At 36.5% G+C, this 19974-nt stretch overlaps 2 protein-coding genes across 3 annotated transcripts; one reads left to right on the top strand and one right to left on the bottom strand.

Annotated features, from left to right (window-relative positions):
* Window positions 1-13247: 13247 nt before the first annotated feature.
* On the top strand, window positions 13248-14846 carry LOC149384661 (uncharacterized). Its single transcript, XM_089626797.1, has 3 exons — window positions 13248-13500; window positions 13649-14407; window positions 14819-14846. The coding sequence occupies exon 2, from the start codon at window positions 13671-13673 to the stop codon at window positions 14184-14186; it is 516 nt and encodes a 171-aa protein (XP_089482923.1). The 5' UTR covers window positions 13248-13500; window positions 13649-13670; the 3' UTR covers window positions 14187-14407; window positions 14819-14846.
* A 1489-nt stretch (window positions 14847-16335) lies between these two features.
* IQD9 (IQ-domain 9) lies at window positions 16336-19052 on the bottom strand. Of its 2 annotated transcripts, none has more exons than XM_089627106.1 (6): window positions 18933-19052; window positions 18125-18240; window positions 17654-17785; window positions 17325-17552; window positions 17101-17214; window positions 16336-17023 (listed from the first exon to the last, which is right to left on the bottom strand). In XM_089627106.1, exons 2-6 carry the CDS (start codon window positions 18197-18199, stop codon window positions 16694-16696), a joined length of 879 nt encoding a protein of 292 aa, XP_089483232.1. In that variant the 5' UTR covers window positions 18200-18240; window positions 18933-19052; the 3' UTR covers window positions 16336-16693. The 2 variants fall into 2 exon arrangements, with proteins under 2 accessions (XP_089483232.1, XP_089483231.1); XM_089627105.1 differs by lacking the exon at window positions 18933-19052 and adding an exon at window positions 18589-18817.
* Window positions 19053-19974: the final 922 nt, after the last annotated feature.

Below are 19974 nucleotides of genomic sequence, written 5' to 3' on the forward strand. Positions count from 1 at the left end.
GCATCTATAATCGGCGGACTTGATCTACTATTAGGTCCAGTTATGCATCGGCGGACTTTATCTACTATTAGGTCCAGTTATGCAGCATTCGATAATTTTGCTAATTTAAAATGTATTTTTACACATTTGGTAGTGTCAATAAATAATATAGGATAAACAGTTTTTAAAATAAAATAGAATATTTGAATTATGTTTGATTAGTTTATGATTAACTTATTTTATGTAATTTATCAATTGTTAATTTGTATTAAACATATTTTCAGCAATTTTTTTTAAAAAAAAATCTATGTAAACATTTTCTGCAAAAAAAAAAAAAAAAAAATCTCCTTAAAAATTCTTTTATAATTTCGACGGTATTTTCATTGGAAACCACTTTTTATTTTATTTTATTTTATTTTTTATTTTTAACTGACATTCATTTTAAGTATAATATTTTACTTGTTAGAACTCGGACTAAAACAATATGCATCTCCAAGATTTGTTTTGTTCATTCTAGAAAAATTTATGCATAAAAGTAAACATAAGAGTTTTTAAATCATAAGTAAAAAGTTGAGTATGAAAAAGAGGTTTAATGAATCATTAGGTTGAGGGATTTTTATGATATCTTTTTACTAAAAAAATGAAAAAAAAATTGTAAAACTGAAAAACAAAAGTGCTAGATGTGCGTACTTAAATTCTCGCAGAACCTTCTAAATGCAAAAAGAGGTTTATGTTAAATATTTATGTCAAGGAATTACCTTCTATTACAAAATTATGACCATTTTTTTTTTACTAAACTACAATAATTGCTTATTATTCCAAATCTATAATCATATATTGACAAATTTATCAATAAATAAATCTGTTTATTAACAAATTTAGTTATAGTTTTGGAATAATAAGATTTTGATAGAAAAAAAAAACTTTTTAGGTTATAGTTTTGGAATAATCTCTATTTAAAAGTATGTACTCTTTTAATCTCAAATATTGAAGATAAATTGACACATCTACTAATGTTTGATAACAGATTGACTCATGGCATCCACTAATGTTTGAAAGTTGATTTTTCATTCTCAACCAAAGCACTAATTTTGACAATTCTATTAGTAATAAGAGAAGAGATAATATTTTGTGTCCATTTTTACTATCTTTTTTTTCTTTACTTTTTTCTAAATTTTTTTTCTCAGAGTCTCGCATATGTCAAGAAATATGGGTTTGTTTGACGATTATTGACATATATATGTCAACAAATGACACAATTTGTTGACACATATATGTTAACAAATGACAACAATGTAAAGTTTTTTTATTTATTGACATAGATGTCAGCAAATGACACAATTTGTTAACATGTCAACAAATGACATAATTTGTTGATGTATATGTCAATAAATGACACGATTTGTTGACATGATTTGTTGATATATAGTCAACAAATGACATTATTTGTTGACATATATGTCAATAATTGATACAATTTGTTGGTATATATGTCAACACTCGACATGACACGTGTCTCTACAAGTCTACTCGTAGAAAAATAAACAAAAATAAGATAAGAGTTTTTGTCTTACAAAGCTATGATGATGTCTTCAAAACCATTCTAATATACTACTTCCTGGGATCCAAGTCTCTATTCTCTCAATCTCTCTTGGCCTCAACCAACTATTCAATAAAAACAGAAAAATAAGATTCAGCAACTTGAAACATAGAGAAAGAAATACTCTTGATAAGCTCTTTCTCAATGTTTCAGCATCAAAAGTTTTTACATAATCAAGTGACTTGCAAGTTTGTAATAATAATAATCTAACATAAACAACCAAAGAAACAGGCATGGTAAACTACAATTAAAATTAAATTTATATGCCAAAAAGACACATACTTGGTCAAAATCCCGGTTTGAGCAAAATCATAAAACCCCTTAACAACAACTCTTGATCTTCTTCACCTTCCCTCCAATCTTCTTCTCCTCCTCCTCAAAAAATCCTAGCAAGCCAATTTTTATACATCTTTGTTCTTGTTTGAATGAGAAAGAGTGAGGAAATTACCATTCCGGATATACTGCGAAGCCCTTGGTCCACTTGATCAACACGCCCGAGTCGATGGACAATTTCTTGACCAGGAACGAAAATGTGAACCCGACGTCTCTCGTTCTACCACATTCCAAGCGAAACTTCTCTCCTTCCTTTTGTGCAAATTTGACCAAACCATAAGCAATTAAATCGAAAAGTTGCTGCAAAAAAAAAAAATAAATAAAATAAAAGAAAATTGAAGGACAAATCATTGATAGTTTCAATAGTAACTCTTATCGCATTACATTTTATTCCATTAATCACCCCCAAAAATAAAAGAGGACAACTGACCTAAGAGGTGACAAACATAAGATCCTGAGGAATCGAAATTCCGTGCAATTACGCGCTTTTCTTTCCCTCCCAATTTCACTAACAACACTCGTAAATTCGTTCCTCCCAGATCCAATGCATAAAACAATCCATTCTCGTTCCTATAATTTTTCCATAAAAATTGAAATAAATATTGTTGATGTTGTTTTCGAGCCTCAACAATCATGCAGAAAACTAATGGAAATTTGGTGTTTGATTCGATTTATATTTATTTGTGGATCTCAAAAAAGCGTCGTGTAGAAACGAGAATTAATTATTATAATAAAAAAAATGTGAAGATTAAACGGGAATACGAATGAGTTTATTAAAAATTTGATCTCAATTACAAAATTCGAGCTCGATCAGTATGAATGCATATGACGAACTCAAGAATACAACGGAGACAAGGAGAAAGAGTGAGATGTAAGCGATTATAAAAAAAAAAGAACATGCATTTCTTCACGGAAGAAATGGATTTATACTACTACGAGGTGCAACATCTCCGGAGACACGTGCTGGCGACTTCGTCCTTCATTGCCTATCCTGCTGCCACGTCGCTTCCATATTTGAATTAGCTCGGTAGAAGTCGTCAACTTTTCCGATTTCAAGGCAAGATTGCCTCTCCTATGATTTTGACTTTGTGGCGATCCGTTGCGAAAGTAGACAGAGTTCATAACGGAACGTTTGTGAGGCCCAAGTAAATCTTTAGATACACACAACAATACCCAATAAACGACAAGAACTCCATGTCGTTCTGGTTACTTCACAAGTTGTTTATTGAATGGGCTTCATTGATTATTTTTGCGGCCCAATAACATTTTACTAAGGAGGGTCGAAGTCTACCCGACAAATATGATGCAATTCACATAAGCAAATAAAAAGCTGGACTTTAGTTGAAGCATATTAAATTATCGTTAAAGTCTATATAATAGATAGAATTACAAGACTGAGAAAGAAAAAAGAGTCGTGAAAAATCAAACAAGAACAAAAGGAAAACAGACTAAGAGAGAGAAGCAAAACGACACCGAACCGGCTCCAAAGAGTCGAAGAACCGGACGGCGATCCACCGACCCCATCGCGGAAGAGCGAGAAGCGGCACGGTGCGGATGGTAATCGGATTCAAGCTTGGAGCTTAAGTACCTTCGATACAGGACAGTCATCGAGGACTAGACAAAGTTCAGTGGCAGCAGAGTCGAAGAGCGGGTGAGAGAGGGGAATCAAGGGTATTTTTGTTATTGCACACTGGATTGACTAATAGAAATGTCCAGATTAATATTTTGGTTCAAAATGGGAAATGAGTTATCAAACACTAGTATATGTGTAAATTTCTCCTGGGAAGAATAGAGTGTTATGGTGTAAAATTCGGGTGATTTATGGTTCTAGTACACAAAAGAGAAATCCGACAAGAATTGGTGGGTTAGATATATAACACATCTACATTTCTTAAGTTAAAATTTTAGTTAAATTATCAAAAGAGAAATATGCCACACTATGACCACGTAGACCTAAGTTGAACTATTTTATTAATATTTGGATAGTTCGGCAATAGTTTTAATTGGAGCTAATTATTTGATTATTTTCTTGTACATCAAAATTGGTTAACTTATGATGTATAGATTAAAAAACACAAATTGTTGTACAAAAAAAAACTTGTGACAAACAATTATTGTATATGGCCGTCTACTAACAATTTTGTATCCTTCCCCGTATGGCTATAATATAATAACCTCCTCAATTAGTTTATAGAAACCACATATTATGTGTGTTATTAATTTTATATTCTCCAAATTTATCACACATAAATTACCTTATTTTCTCAGTCTCATGCTTAAATATGTTAGCAATATTGTATTAATATTGACGTAAATAACAAAAGACACTTTGCATGGAAAGAAAATATACACGTAAAACAATTACAAATAACCAGGTAAACCTTAGAACCGGAAAACCCAAAAACGGGAAAAAAAAAATAGTCGAGGCCCGTTGGACGGTTTCCTTGAAGCTTTTTATCGCCCTCCCACGGATGCTGGAATAAATGAGCGAAAGCCTCCCAGGATACAACGACTAGCAGAGGCAAGCTTCGCACCAAAAGACTTGACTCTCGGCGAACTGGAACCTGTGCGAAAACTATCACCACGACCAAAACAAAAGAAAAATTTCTGGGGAAGGAGAGATACTCGGGAACAGTGGGAGAACTATGGAATTCGTTTTTTTCCTGAATGAGTTGAAGCCTCTTTATATAGGCCAAGGCTACGTCGGTTTGAAGTTCAAAAAAGTCCAGCCATAAAGGCATTAACGTAGGTTATTACACCCAGCCATTTAACACACCGTTTTGAATTCAAAACCATGCGAACAGTCCAACGTTTTCAGCCTTAATGGCATTATTACACAGCCATAATGCGCACTTAAAGCTCAAAAACCATTGAATTGAAGCATACAACCCGTTGGCTTTAATTCTCAAACGTACACTTCGTCCGGTCGAGCTCGTCCAGTCGAGCTGGAATGACTTCGTCACTTCGTCCAGTCGACCTAGCCCAGTCGAACTGGAATGACTTCGTCACTTCGTCCAGTCGACCTCGTCCAGTCGAGCTGGAATGACTTCGTCACTTCGTCCAGTCGACCTCGCCCAGTCGAGCTGGAATGACTTAGTCACTTCGTCCAGTCGACCTCGTCACTTCGTCCAGTCGACCTCGTCACTTCGTCCAGTCGACCTCGTCACTTCGTCCAGCTCGTCACTTTCTCATTCACCTTAGGTCCGATTTTGGCAAACAAATATTCACTTTTGGCACCCTTGTTACGAGGAATCCGTATCACTTGGAATTATTAAATTCCGATGAGTGGAGCCCACTCAAAATGTTGCCACAAATTAGCCATACACATGTTTAATTCCAACAATCCCCCACATGAATGAAATTGAGACGACAATTATAAAGACACGACTCGATGTGGTGATAGATTCTACGGTCAATACCAGTATAGGATAGGTAGGCAGAGCCTTTGAACCTTCCCTCGGAAAGATATGCCATCTTTACTGACTACTCAGTAGACACGTTGTCCTTGAACTGTTAGTCATTTTGTATAAACGATAAACATATCCCCCACTGATATCTCCCTGACAGAGGTTCAGTTCTCATGGTTATGTTCATTTTGGCCCTGAACATCCGCCTGGTTCTGCAAGAGTTTCTAAAGAATTAAGCCCAATTAATTATCTTTCGAAGCGGTCCCACTTCTCTCTCACATAGGTGATTCTTTTATCAAGAGTAATCCTGCATTACTCATTCGGAATCTCAACAATCCGATTTCACAGAATCATTAAAAGCTCTTAGCATAACCTCGTACGAGAGTCACTGTTTTAATATAGGAATAGGACTTGGGGTTTTCCCCCACAGTGACCTCACATAGCCTTTGACAATTAGGTTGTCCCTTTGAACCAAGATCTTGGGATCTCCAGTCATCATGGTTGGGTTTCCTTTGCCTTGGCTTTATTTGCCATGGGCTTTAGCCCCATTCCTTTGGATGTCTTCTCTACTTGGTCCCTATTTAATCCTTTGGTTAGCGGATCCGCAATATTCTCTTTGGACCTAACATAGTCAATACTAATGACTCCAGATGAGAGAAGTTGTCGAATGGTATTATGTCGTCGACGGATATGTCTAGACTTTACCATTATACATCACATTATGTGCCCTACCAATAGCTGATTGGTTATCACAATATACACATATTGCAGGCATAGGTTTTGTCCAATTAGGAATATCCTCCACAAAGTTCCGTAGCCATTCAGCTTCTTCTCCACATTTATCCAATGCAACAAACTCAGATTCCATCGTGGATCTCGTTATCACAGTTTGTTTGGAGGATTTCCAAGATATGGTCGCACCTCCCAGAGTGAATACATATCCACTCGTGGCTTTCGAATCTTGAATATCAGATATCCAACTCACATCAGTGTACCCTTCAATAACTTCAGGATATCTCGTGTAGTGTAGACTATAATCATGAGTGAATCGTAGATACCTCATTACTCTTACGATTGCTTTCCAGTGTTCAGCACTTGGATTACTCGTATATCGAGCTAGTCTACTCACGGTGTAGGCTAAATCCGGTCTCGTGCAACTCATCAAGTACATGAGACTGCCTATCACTCTAGCATATTCAATTTGAGAGATGCTTTCACCTTTATTCTTAGACAAGTGTTGACTAATGTCTATGGGAGTTCTCGAGACTCCAGAATTGTCCTTTTCAAACTTGTCTAGAATTTTATCAACATAGTGTGTTTGATCCAATACAATCCCATTGGGTGTTCGGGTAATCTTGATCTCCAAAATTACATCAGCAATTCCCAGATCTTTCATATCGAACCTTGAGTTCAATATATCTTTTGTGGATTGGACCATACGATCATTACTCCCCACTATGAGCATGTCATCTACATATAAACACAGAATCACATATCCATGTTCAGTGGTTTTAATGTACACACATTTGTCACACTCGTTGATCTTAAATGCATTTGACATCATAACGTTGTCGAATTTCTCATGTCATTGCTTTGGGGCTTGTTTAAGGCCATAAAGCGACTTGACTAGTTTACAGACTTTCTTTGCTTGTCCAGGTGCAATACAACCCTCAGGTTGATTCATATAGATCTCTTCTTCGAGATCTCCATTAAGAAAGGCTGTTTTTACATCCATTTGATGAATTTCAAGATTGCGTAATGCAGCAACTGCAATTATCAATCTAATAGAAGTTATTCTCGTCACGGGAGAATAAGTATCAAAGTAATCAACACCCTCTTGTTGTTTATACCCTTTGATTACAAGTCGTGCCTTATATTTATCAATTGAGCCATCGACTTTCATCTTCCTCGTAAAGATCCACTTAGATCCAAGTGTTTTACTTCCAGGAGGAAGATCAACCAACTCCCACGTGTGGTTTTTCATGATAGAGTCTATTTCACTTCTTATGGCTTCTTTCCATAAGTGACCCTCAACGGAGTTCACCGCCTCTTTATAATTTAGAGGTGGAGCCTCCAACATATAGGTGAAAAAATCAGAACCAAAAGATTTTTCTACCCTTGCTCGCTTGCTTCGTCTAAGTCCCTCAGACTCTATCTCTTCTTCGGACTCTTCATCATTATCTTGAGTTATTTCCTCAATATCCTCAAGAAATTGGTTTAATGAACTCGGTTCAACTTCCTTAGACTTAAAAGGAAATACATGTTCAAAGAATGAAGCATTTTTAGATTCCATAATCGAATCATTGTGTATATCGGGGTTTTCCGAGTCATACACAAGGAATCTATATGCATTACTATGGTGTGAGTACCCAATGAAGATACTATCTACAGTTTTTGGTCCTATCTTCATTTTCTTTGGAGCGGGAGCCATTACTTTGGCCAAGCACCCCCACATTCGCAAGTATTTATAGGAAGGTCTCTTTCCTATAAATAGCTCAGACGGAGACTTATCCTCCTTTTTCCGGGGTATCTTGTTCATAAGGTAATTTGCAGACAAGATCGCTTCCCCCCACATTTCTTGGGGTAACCCAGAACTTAACAACATCGCATTCATCATCTCCTTGAGAGTACGATTCTTACGTTCGGCCACGCCGTTTGATTGAGGAGAATAAGGTGGAGTTACTTCGTGAATAATTCCATGTTGTGCACAAAAAGCACCAAATGGTTCAACATATTCACCTTCTCGATCACTTCGTACTTTCTTAATCTTCTTATTAACTTGATTCTCAACTTCCAATTTCTATATGACAAATTTCTCAATTGCTTCATCTTTGCTTTTAAGCAAATATACGTAACAATATTTTGTACAATCATCAATAAAAGTCACAAAATATTTATTACCACCTCTCGTGGGCATGAACTTTAAATCACATAAATCAGTATGGATTAAATCGAGAGATTCATTACTTCTTTCAACACTATGAAAGGATGTTCTCGTTAGTTTTGCTTCAACACAAATTTCACATTTATGATTTGAGTCAATATTAAACTTTGGAATACATTCCAAATTAATCAATTTCCTCAGTGTGTCATAATTTACATGACCTAGTCTACCATGCCATAGATTAGACGACTCAATCATATAAGCGGAAGAAGAAGTTTTATTCATTTCTTTTGCCTTGATGGCCATTACATTCATCTTGACCATGCCATTCTTGACATAGCCCTTGCCCACATACATACCATTTTTAGACAATACAAGTTTTTGAGACTCTAAAACCATTCTCAATCCATGGTTATCCAGCACAGTCCCAGAAATAAGATTCTTCCGCATATCAGGCACGTAGAGAACTTTGGTGAGCTTCATCTCCTTCCCAGAGGTCATCTTCAAGAAGACTTCACCTTCCCCCTTGACTTCAGAGGTAGCAGAGTTGCCCATGAACAACTTTTCTCCATCTCCTAGCAGCTCAAGGGTGGAGAAGGAGTTCTTGTCAGCGCAGATGTGGCGGGTTGCTCCAGTGTCCAGCCACCACTCCTTCGGGTTCGAGTCAATCATGTTGACCTCGGAGACCACAGCGACGAGGAGGTCATTATCATCCTCCACGACATTGGCCTCCTTCTTCTTCTTTGGCTTTCTACAATCGGCAGCTCGGTGACCGACTTTGTCGCAATTATAGCATTTACCAACAATCTTTTGTTGGTACTTCTTCTTGAACGTCCCTCCCTTGACTCCAAGCTTGTGGGCGTGCTTCTTCCCCTTCGAGTTCTCGCCATGTTCAACGACATTGGCTCGCTCGGAGATGGTTCTCAGTCTTTTATCGGAGCCACGGTTGTCTTCCTCGATTCGGAGGCGAACAACCAAGTCTTCAAGACTCATCTCCTTTCGCTTGTGCTTGAGGTAGTTCTTGAACTCCTTCCACCCCGGTGGTAATTTCTCTATCACGGAGGCAACTTGGAAAGACTCGCTAATGGTCATTCCCTCGGCTTGAACCTCATGGAAAATGAGTTGAAGCTCTTGCACTTGACTCACAATAGTCTTCGTGTCCACCATTTTGTACTCTAGGAAGCGACCCACAATGTACTTCTTAGAGCCCGCATCCTCGGTTTTGTACTTTCGATCCAACGAATCCCAAAGCTCCTTAGACGAGGCTTTTGAGCTATACACGTTGTATAAAGAGTCGGCGAGACAATTTAACACGTGGTTTCGACAAAGGTAGTCGGATTCGTTCCACCCCACATAGGCCCGAAGCACTTGTGGGTCGGCTTCACCCTCACGAGGAGTGGCCGGAGGATCTTCGGTCAAAAACCGAGCAAGTCCTATGGTCGTCAAGAAAAAGACCATCTTTTGTTGCCATCGTTTGAAGTTGAGCCCGTCAAACTTCCCCGGTCACTCGGCCGGCATCACCGAGGGAGGCCCACGAGCCACACCCATGTTTGGAGCATCTAGGCCCAAACCCGCCATCGGTTTGAACGAGACCCGCGGGTCCGTTCTCGGCCGTAGCCCCCATCGTGCCTTGTCCCAAAGCCACAGGGATTTGGCCAATGTTGATCAAGTTCGGCGGGTTGTTCACCAAGGAGGGATTGTCATTGACGTTCCCCTCAACATTCACGTTCATCGAGTCGTTCACGTTAGTCATATTTCTACAAAAGAAATCCACAAATTAGAATCTTCAAAACAAATCCGAAAAATAGTGAAAAAATTCACTTATTTTCCTTCCTCGCAACCTGCCTTAAATGTAAAAAGCTTCAAGATTGTTAGCAATATTGTATTAATATTGACGTAAATAACATAAGACACTTTGCATGGAAAGAAAATATACACGTAAAACAATTACAAATAACCAGGTAAACCTTAGAACCGGAAAACCCAAAAACGGGAAAAAAATAGTCGAGGCCCGTTGGACGGTTTCCTTGAAGCTTTTTATCGCCCTCCCACGGATGCTGGAATAAATGAGCGAAAGCCTCCCAGGATACAACGACTAGCAGAGGCAAGCTTCGCACCAAAAGACTTGACTCTCGGCGAACTGGAACCAGTGCAAAAACTATCACCACGACCAAAACAAAAGAAAAATTTCTGGGGAAGGAGAGATACTCGGGAACAGTGGGAGAACTATGGAATTCGTTTTTTTCCTGAATGAGTTGAAGCCTCTTTATATAGGCCAAGGCTACGTCGGTTTGAAGTTCAAAAACGTCCAGCCATAAAGGCATTAACGCAGGTTATTACACCCAGCCATTTAACACACCGTTTTGAATTCAAAACCATGCGAACAGTCCAACGTTTTCAGCCTTAATGGCATTATTACACAGCCATAATGCGCACTTAAAGCTCAAAAACCATTGAATTGAAGCATACAACCCATTGGCTTTAATTCTCAAACGTACACTTCGTCACTTCGTCCGGTCGAGCTCGTCAAGTCGAGCTCGTCCAGTCGAGCTGGAATGACTTCGTCACTTCGTCCAGTCGACCTAGCCTAGTCGAACTGGAATGACTTCGTCACTTCGTCCAGTCGATCTCGTCCAGTCGAGCTGGAATGACTTCGTCACTTCGTCCAGTCGACCTCGCGCAGTCGAGCTGGAATGACTTAGTCACTTCGTCCAGTCGACCTCGTCACTTCGTCCAGCTCGTCACTTTCTCATTCACCTTAGGTCCGATTTTGGCAAAGAAATATTCACTTTTGGCACCCTCGTTACGAGGAATCCGTATCACTTGGAATTATTAAATTCCGATGAATGGAGCCCACTCAAAATGTTGCCACAAATCAGCCATACACATGTTTAATTCCAACAAAATACACCATACAAAGACTTCAAATAACAAGTAAAGTATAAAATTGTCGCTGAAATTTGACTCGAGCCGGTCAACCCAATGCCGGATCATGTGGCGGTGTCCGAGCCGAGTGTGCGGAACTCGAAAGTCTCAAGTGTCGATCCTCTAACTCAAGAACGCTCTTCGCTTGTCGCGGAGATTTGACAATAAGAAGAAGAAGATGATCTAGAAAGGCGCAGAGGCGGTGCCTCTGTCGTGCGCTCCGACGCTCAACACCACTAGTCTAATTCCTATGAGTGAAGTGGGAGCACTGTTATTATTTAAGAGTATTAGAGACTCTTGTTCGATTAGAGTGAAATCTAGTGTGCAGGGTCCTCGACAACGTTTCAAGACTCCAGAATCGAGTAGAGAGTGTTTATAATTGATTACTTTTTTTTCCCCTTGGGTGAAGTTTATAGTTGGAGGGTTGAAAAGAGCTCAAAAATTTGAAATTGGAGAAGACAAGGCACGCCCGAGAGGCCTCTCGCGCGTGCACTACGATCCCATGCGCGTGCGTTGGTCCGCGTGTCGCACAGAGGCTTGCGCGTGACGCGTGCACGAGCCTACGCGGCGCGCGCAGTTGCTGCGTGCTCGTGTGACTGCTTGTTTCTTTTTGCCTTTTTGCCTTTGTGGGCCTGGATCGAGCTTTTTTGTGAGCCTCATTTGGGCTTTGACATGAAATTCCTTACAAATCACAAAAAATTAATATTTTTTAAAATGATCGATAACACATACTTTTACTATATCATTAGGGGCACCAATGAATTCATACTTCACATGGTAGATTGAGTTGTTACAGAATGAAATAAATTAATAAAATTTGCACCCATTTTTACCGATTATATAATGAGCTTTTAAAAAAAAATCCTTAATATGTTACAACTAGAATATATGTGTAAATACATATAGGATAAACTTGTACGGCGTTTTTTAATTAGAAAGAGGGTATAACAATTATTAGTACAAGTATCATATATTTTTTAATATCGAATGATGATACCTCAAGACACCATTGATTCAAAATTAGTATTGTACAAAAGCACGTCGTGTGTGAGCTTCCAACGAATGGAAGATAACTGAACGACATCGATGACATCAACGTTTTGAAAAAGAAATTTCATTTTCTAGATCTAGTAACTATGAAAAATTACAAAAATATCCCTCTAAACATAATAAATCATTCCTAACCTAATTATCTTTTGTTCTACCACTTCTCCCTCTCTAACTCTCTTACTCTCTCATTCTCTCAATCCTCTGTCTCAGAACATGACTTTTGACATGTTTTTGGATAAAATATTAGTCTATTATTAAGAACATTTAATTGGATTTCATCGAATTTAATCAGATTGCATCTGATTTAATCGAATTTCATCGAATTTAATCAGATTGCATCTGATTTAATCGAATTTCATCTGATGCTATTTAAGGACAACAACTCATTTTGGAGTACTGTTGTTTCCCCTTTAATTTTAACTCTTAAAAATCTGAATCTGATGAGTTAAGATGGAATCCGATGAATTCCGATGACTACCGATAATATTTATATGGCTAAAAATAAAGATATTGCATTCATGTATAAAAACGTGGCAAAAGTCAAATTTTATAAGTTGGCCACTATGAAGTTTAATTATGAAATTTTACAAGCATGTGGTCTAAAAAGAAATAAAATCCCCCTTTTATATAGGTTAAATATAACATAATATCATATTTGCAATAGATCTAAGCTTTTTCCTTAGCCACGAGTGACGACTCATGACTATAAAAGGGAGTCTCACTGCAGTGAAATCGACTAAATTCACAGTGATTATATGAAGTGCTTTCTTATACCTATATAAAGATGACTCTGAATAATAAAACCTCAGATTTAAAAAAAAAAAAAAAAGATTGCAAAACCAGATTACAATAGAAAAAGCAATGTCGATGATTATAATTAGATTACTTTTCACGTTTCTGGGTGTAATGAATGAGTGTTTTTAGTGCTAGGAACTTATATTAGAACTTAAAAGAAAGCTAATGAAGTAGGTTATTTGAAAGCATATTGATAGAACTTATTTATATATAGGCGAGGGGGGTCCCAAGTGAAAAGCGATGAGACTTTGGTCGATGGGATTGAGGGAAGCATGCGACAGGAACACTTTTGTCCAACATTATTGAACTCAACCCAAACTGTCTTTTTCATTTTGAGGAATCTTTCTTATTATTTCCCACACATTCACAATCATTCACTCACTCAGCAACAGTCACTACTTCCATTTCCACTGCTTCTTCCCTTTTTTGTCTCTCCCTTGAAACTCTCACTCTTCTCCACAGTTACACCACTCCATGAGAAACAAATTCCCACGAGTCCCTATTGTCAAGCCCAGCTCTCAACAAAGGTGATCCTTTATTACTATACTTGTGATGTTCCATTTGTGTTGTTTGGGTTGTGAATTCTGATCTCTTTATATATATATATATATATATATATATATATATATATATATATATATAATGATTTTTATAAAAAAAAAAAAAAAAAAAAAGATTAGGTTAAGGAATTCGAAAGATGTGGAGGTATTTAGTAGACAGAGAGAAAGAAGAGACTCGGCAGAGCAGCGAACATGGTAAGAAACGGTCATTCTCAGAGAGCACTTGTTGCGGCGATTCAATCCCCGAGAGATCATCGAGAACGAGGCACAACAAAGTGTCGACTTCGAAGGGCCTGAGAGACCGGCGAGTGAGGCTCTCGGCTCCAACGGCGATTGAGTTGTTCGACATTCAGGACCGCCTCGGCTACGACCAGCCCAGCAAGGCCATCGACTGGCTCATCCTCAACGCCAGATCGGCCATCGAAGCCATTGTCCTCGTAAGCCAAGCTCCACAAGATCTGTACGGTTTCAGTCTCAGAGATCCGAGTCCTGATTTTGGCTTCTCTCAACAGCTCATCGATTCAGACAAGACCCTTCAGTCCACTAGCTTTCTCTCACTTCTCGAATCAACTAATCCTCTCATTCGTGTCCCTGCTGATTCCGATGGACTCTCTACCCAAGGATTTTCCGCAGGTGGGTTCCTCAGGTATTAGTTGGTTGTGACGCTATGGTATGTTTAGACAGTATCGAATAGCGGTCTCCAAATCTAGTTTGGATGATCCAAGAATGTATTTTTTATTATTCAAGCTGTTTTGTTGGCATAATTGTACCTTACTAGATTAATGTTTGTACGAAAATATGTTGAGTTGTTTTAAACTGCTAATACTTTGCTTCCATTGCATTTACTATCACACCAGGGAAAGAGAGAGTAAATGTTTGTTTCTTCACTCAAAAACTGTTTTCTAGTTTTTGGATTGAAAAAATTGAAAACCAAAATTGAAAACATGTTTGGTTAGGTGTTTTTGGAAAAAAATTTCAAAAATTTTTGAATTTGTTTTGGAAAAAAGTAAAGAAAACTGAAAACAAATAAAAGGTGTTTTTGAAAAAAAAATTATTCTCTTCTCTCATCTTTCTCCTCATCTTCTCTTTTCATTCTTTTAAAAACAAAAATGAAAACTATACCAAACACTTTTTTCAGTTTTTTCACTTTCTCAAAAACAAAAATGAAAACTGTACCAAACATCTTTTTGAAAACAACTACAAAACAGTTTTTCAATACAACTACAAAAATTAGAAAACAGAAAACAAAAAACTTTTTGAGTTAACTACCAAACACAACCTTTAGATCTCTTATCACATCTTGTCTTTGCGAACTAGATTTAGCAAACAAAATAAATATTCAAAACGGTAAATGCCTTGAATTAATACTATAATAATAGGCTCAGTATTTATTTAAAAGGGCGATTAGCCCAGTAGCCCAATAATTTACCATTTTTTTTAAATAACAAAAGTTTCATTTTATTAAGAAAATGATCGATTAGGTCGAAGTAAATTGATTAACCAGTCATGTTGATTTATTTACTTCGAAAAATAGCCCAACAGGTCGAAGTAAAAAAATTAACCTAACTTATATTAATTAATTTACTTCGGTCTGTTGGACAATTTTTCTAATAAAATGAAATTTTAGATAGATCCTTAAAATGAGGTAGATGGTTTGTTAGTTGCAATAAATACTTGATTTATTTAAATCAAATAATGCTCTAACAGTTTAATTTTTTTTAATGTAGTATATTTAGAGTCAAGATATAATGTAGTTAGTTTCTTTTATAAAATTGATAAGATTTTATTTGTCACTAAAAATCAAATCACAAAAATCACTACGAGCTCGTGAAAAAATGAGTCTTCTGACATTTTGAGCTACAAAATCTCCAATTTAAAGTTATTTTGACAAATATTTGAACTTTTAACATCTTCACATTGTTGAGTGACATAAAATTTACCAATTAGAAGTCATAAGTATTGAAGAACTATCTTTCAGTTACTGTAAACGGTTGCGATTGCCATTAATGAATAAGATAAATGTCTTTAAAATTTTATTTTCGTTCAAGTAAATTCAATGCAATATTTATGAAATTTCAAGTAGTTGGACCTTAATATATTTGTAAAATGAAATATTAGGATAGGTTGTGTGAAGTTTTAACATCTTCATATTGCCGACAGACATATATTTTACTAATTAGGACCCACAAATATTGGAGAACATTCTTTAAGTCAATGTAAACGGTTTTGATTGCCATTATGACTAAAAGAAATGCTTTAAAATTTGATTTTCGTCTGAGAATAAAATCGACGCAATATTGATGAAATTGTGAGTAGTTGAACCTTTATTATATTTGTAAATGAAATATTGGGTTAATCAAATCATAAAAATTATTACGAGCTCTGGCTTGGAAAATTCTAATTTAAAGTTATCTGAATTTGTAAATATGTTTGAAGTTGAGGTGTTGAATTTCGTTAATAAATTAAAAATTAAAAATCCATTTTTTTATAAGGACCAGAAATGCTACAAAATCAACAGAGTAGGGATAAAATGCCAAAAAAGAATGTTAAGAGGACCAAAACAGTACATTCATAAAAGTCCATGGACTATTTGCGGCAAAAGAATTTAACCTTTCATTTGACGCTGCTTAATATACCGTAGCTCCAAAACCAGCTTCTCTAATTATAGAAACAGAGAAAGTTTAACCCTTGATTCCATTATTACCGACTCTCTCTCTCTGGCAACCGAAAATTCCATGACAGGCTTTGAAGCACCGGTTTCAAGAGATTCATCAACTATCAGAGCCATACCAGATCAAGAAATTTAAGGAAACATTTCTCAAACATCTTTTCACAATGAAACAATTTAGAAAACCAAACTATTTACATTACAAATAAAATAATTCCTCCTTCCAAGAGATCTACAAAGGAAAAAAAAGGAGAAGGATAACAAGATCAAATTATTCTTTGGGCAACCAAAAAATTATGACGACTTCCACACCACTCCATGTACAAGAAATTTTTTTGGAAAACAGAAACAAAACAATAAATAATGTAAAACGTCTCTTCTCGCAACACTTTGCAATTACATCGACCGCACACCTTTTTTTTTTTTTTTTTTTTTTTTAGTAAAAAAACGAACCTGGCATTTATCCGGGATTCGTACTGTTGACCTTGAAAACTAGGAGACCAACTCTTCTTTCACTTTGGGGCTATCATTATTTGGCAGCATTTTCTCGGAAGATGGAAAAGACAATCTCCGCGCCTTTGACGACGGAGTTTTGATCGAGGACACTGGGGTTTTGACCGACACCGGGATTTTGACCGAGACCGGGGTTTTGGGTGTCTTCGTTGACTTGTTACTGGTCTTCTTGCTCTGATCTTTCTTTGGGCTCACACGGGTTTCCCATGGGCGAGCAGCGATCCACCGCTCCTTCCAACTCCAACCCCAATTAGATTTCCCGAGCTCGTCACTCCCCAAACCTTGGCTCTGACTACAGTTGGCTCGCCACTGCAACACGTGCCTTGTTTGTCAAGTTTCCTTGTTTCGAAAACGATAAAAAAAACGTGAGAAGAAGAAGAGCATACTTGATGAGAAAACGCGTATGCCATCGCTCGCTCTCGCTTCACGGAAGCTTCTTCTCTCTGGTATATCTTCGCAAGGATTCCGTCCATCGTCTCAGCCCCGCCACTCCATTCCACCTGAACCAAATAATATATATATATATATATATATATATATATATATATATATATTTTCCATTAAAAGTCATAAACTTTTTTAGAAGTCAACCGTGGTTCGTCTCACGTACCTCTAGATTCTGAAGCTTTGCCTCAAGTTTCTGTTGGCTCTCGAGCTTCTTCTGTTTGGTCCGGCCTTCGGTCACCATGCAAAGCCTGCGAGCTCTGACTTGACTTTGAATATTGCACCAAGAGTGAAGATGGCCCAATGTGCTCGTGGATTGCCTTTGAGCCGGGTAAAGTTGGATCGCTCTCTGTAATCTCAGCGCCCCCTTCAAGCGACGCAATGCTTTTCTAGCCTGTCAATAAAATAAATATCATCATAAAACAGTGAATGTGATCATGAATAGCTGTTCTGGATAGCCTTCTCACAAACGTAGTAAGAATTCATATTTCTTACTTTATATCCTCGGAACGCGGTTTGAATCCGAGTTGCGGCGACGTTCTCAATTGGGACGCCCAGCGATCCATTTATCAAAGTATTAGACCCTTTACGCAAACTATTATTCCCCTTCCCACAAACCGAAGATTCCTGCTCCGAAGACGCCAAAAATAAATCAGCATTCTCATAGGAATATAAATTTCAACCAAATACTAATGAAGGAGAGCATAAGCGATTCATCATCATAACTCGTTACATATTAGCATGTTGAAATTCGGAATACGCGATATAAAAAAACTATCACTTTTCTGTCTTTTTCTGGTTTAAGCCCAATCAAGTTTGAATATCTGTTTATTTATTTTTTAAATCCAAATGAAAATACACTTGTATATCTCCTTTACAAAAAGCAAGGAACTTTCCATGCCACTCATATCTGAGCAATTTTTGAAGCTTACGCAAAATAAAACAGCTCAACCTATTAAATTATACCTTGGCTCGTTTTCGACCACCTTTCTTCAATTTCTTCAATCTAAAAACTGACTTAATCCACTTCCCAGAATTCATTTTCGATTCGTATTATCGTCTCTCTTCAACTTAACATAACCCTGGAGTAAAATCATAACAGTTAGTATTAAAACCAAAATAATAGCAAAAAATTAGAAATAAAACAAAGGTCATAATGCTATAAATTGGAAGCAATTATTGGATTATCAAACAAATACAGTCTATATCTCCTTATAACACCAGAAAGTTTCAGAAGCAAGCAAACCAAGGTTAGCCCATTGACCTTTGACTAAAAAATAAGCTTGGACAAATTCAGATTAACTAAATTCGCTATTGAAATCAATCACACAACAAGATCTATTTACCTTTCTTTCTCTTAAATAAGCAATGGGTATTTATATATCAATACAATATCATATTGTCTTTAACTCATAAACTCAAAGACATACCTGAGAACGACGACGACATGTCAAAGATTATATAAAAAAAAGAGAAAAAAAGAGCCCAGATTGGTAATTGGGGGAGAAACGATTGTCGATCAATCAACTGCTTGTTATTTTTTTCTTCGTAATGGCACAAAGAGTGAAGAAGAAGCGTAGAGAGAGGTAAGAGAGATATATGTGAAATGTGGATTTTCCTTTTCCACGGCCCAAATATTCAACCAAAAAATATACCATAATCATATCTTATGTTAAAATAGTACACCAAACAAATGGAAAAACTTAAATAATAAAAATAAAAAATAAAATAAAAGCAAGGAGATTCTTTCTTGCGTTTGGAATGTATTACTGACCTCAATCAAAGGCCCAACCAACGCTCACTAACTTACAACTCATATATACGGTTGTTGCTGCAATTAGTAATACACACAGATAATGTATGAATGTATATCAATGTGTATTATGTGGGGTTTGTGTTTGTGGGGTTGCACTTAGAAGTTAAGAGAGAGTTGAAGATTGTTCAACCAAAGCAGGCTAAAGCGACAGCCGAACAAACCCTGTCTCTCTTTCTCTCTGATTGAAATGCCTTTTTCTTTTTCCTTATTCTTTATCAGTTAATGCTGTCACATTTTTATTTTCTCATTTTTTTTAGAGATTGTTTTTAGATTTTTTTTTTTTTTTTTTTTTGAAAGACATTACCAATAGTTGATGTGAAATTACTTACAAAATTATTCTAAAAACCAAGATTGTTTTTAGATTATTGGTGTGAGATTCTTTTTATTGATATTTTATTTTTTTTATTCTTATAATATTCGAGTTGGACGGTAGAAAAATAATATAATTATTTACATATATTAGAGAAAACACCATATTTATCTCTTGATTATATTAAATTGGTGCCATCCTTGCACTTTAAAATGGATCTCAACCATACCTTCATTTATTTATTTACTTTTTCTCAAAATACGTTCATTTATTTGTTTATTGTAAAATTAATCATATATTTTATTAGTTTATTAAATTTATCTCTCACTTAAAATTATGGTTAAGTTTTTGCATGTTAATTTATCAAAAAATCATATAATAATAGCAAATGTTATCAATTTATATTTAAATGAGTCCCAAACTTGCTAATACTATTTTTTTTTTCTTTCTAGGAGGGCATTTTTAACCATTGATACAGGAGTATATAAATATATGGTAGATAAATTCGAAAATCTATTGTATTACCACACGCACTATAATTAAATGAATATGGGCAATGCCGCCCGCGGCATTCGATTTCGCGTCTTAACCGTAGGAGGAGAAATGGTATTATGACTTTCTCCCGAAAACTTTGGACCACTTGCTAAGAATAAGCTAAACTAGCATGATAATTTATCATGGCCATAAAAT

Source organism: Urtica dioica, chromosome 9, assembly GCF_054948205.1.
Source record: "Urtica dioica subsp. dioica isolate 48M chromosome 9, U.dioica_male_clone48M_v1_H2, whole genome shotgun sequence".
NCBI lineage: Eukaryota > Viridiplantae > Streptophyta > Magnoliopsida > Rosales > Urticaceae > Urtica > Urtica dioica.

Coding starts and splice junctions, on each gene's coding strand:
- LOC149384661 (XM_089626797.1), top strand. CDS start 13,671: ATGTGGAGGTATTTAGTAGACAGAGAGAAAGAAGAGACTCGGCAGAGC.
- IQD9 (XM_089627106.1), bottom strand. CDS start 18,199: ATGAATTCTGGGAAGTGGATTAAGTCAGTTTTTAGATTGAAGAAATTG. Junction 17,553..17,653: donor CCGCGTTCCGAGGATATAAA/GTAAGAAATATG, acceptor TTTTATTGACAG/GCTAGAAAAGCATTGCGTCG. Junction 17,215..17,324: donor CAAAGCTTCAGAATCTAGAG/GTACGTGAGACG, acceptor TATTTGGTTCAG/GTGGAATGGAGTGGCGGGGC.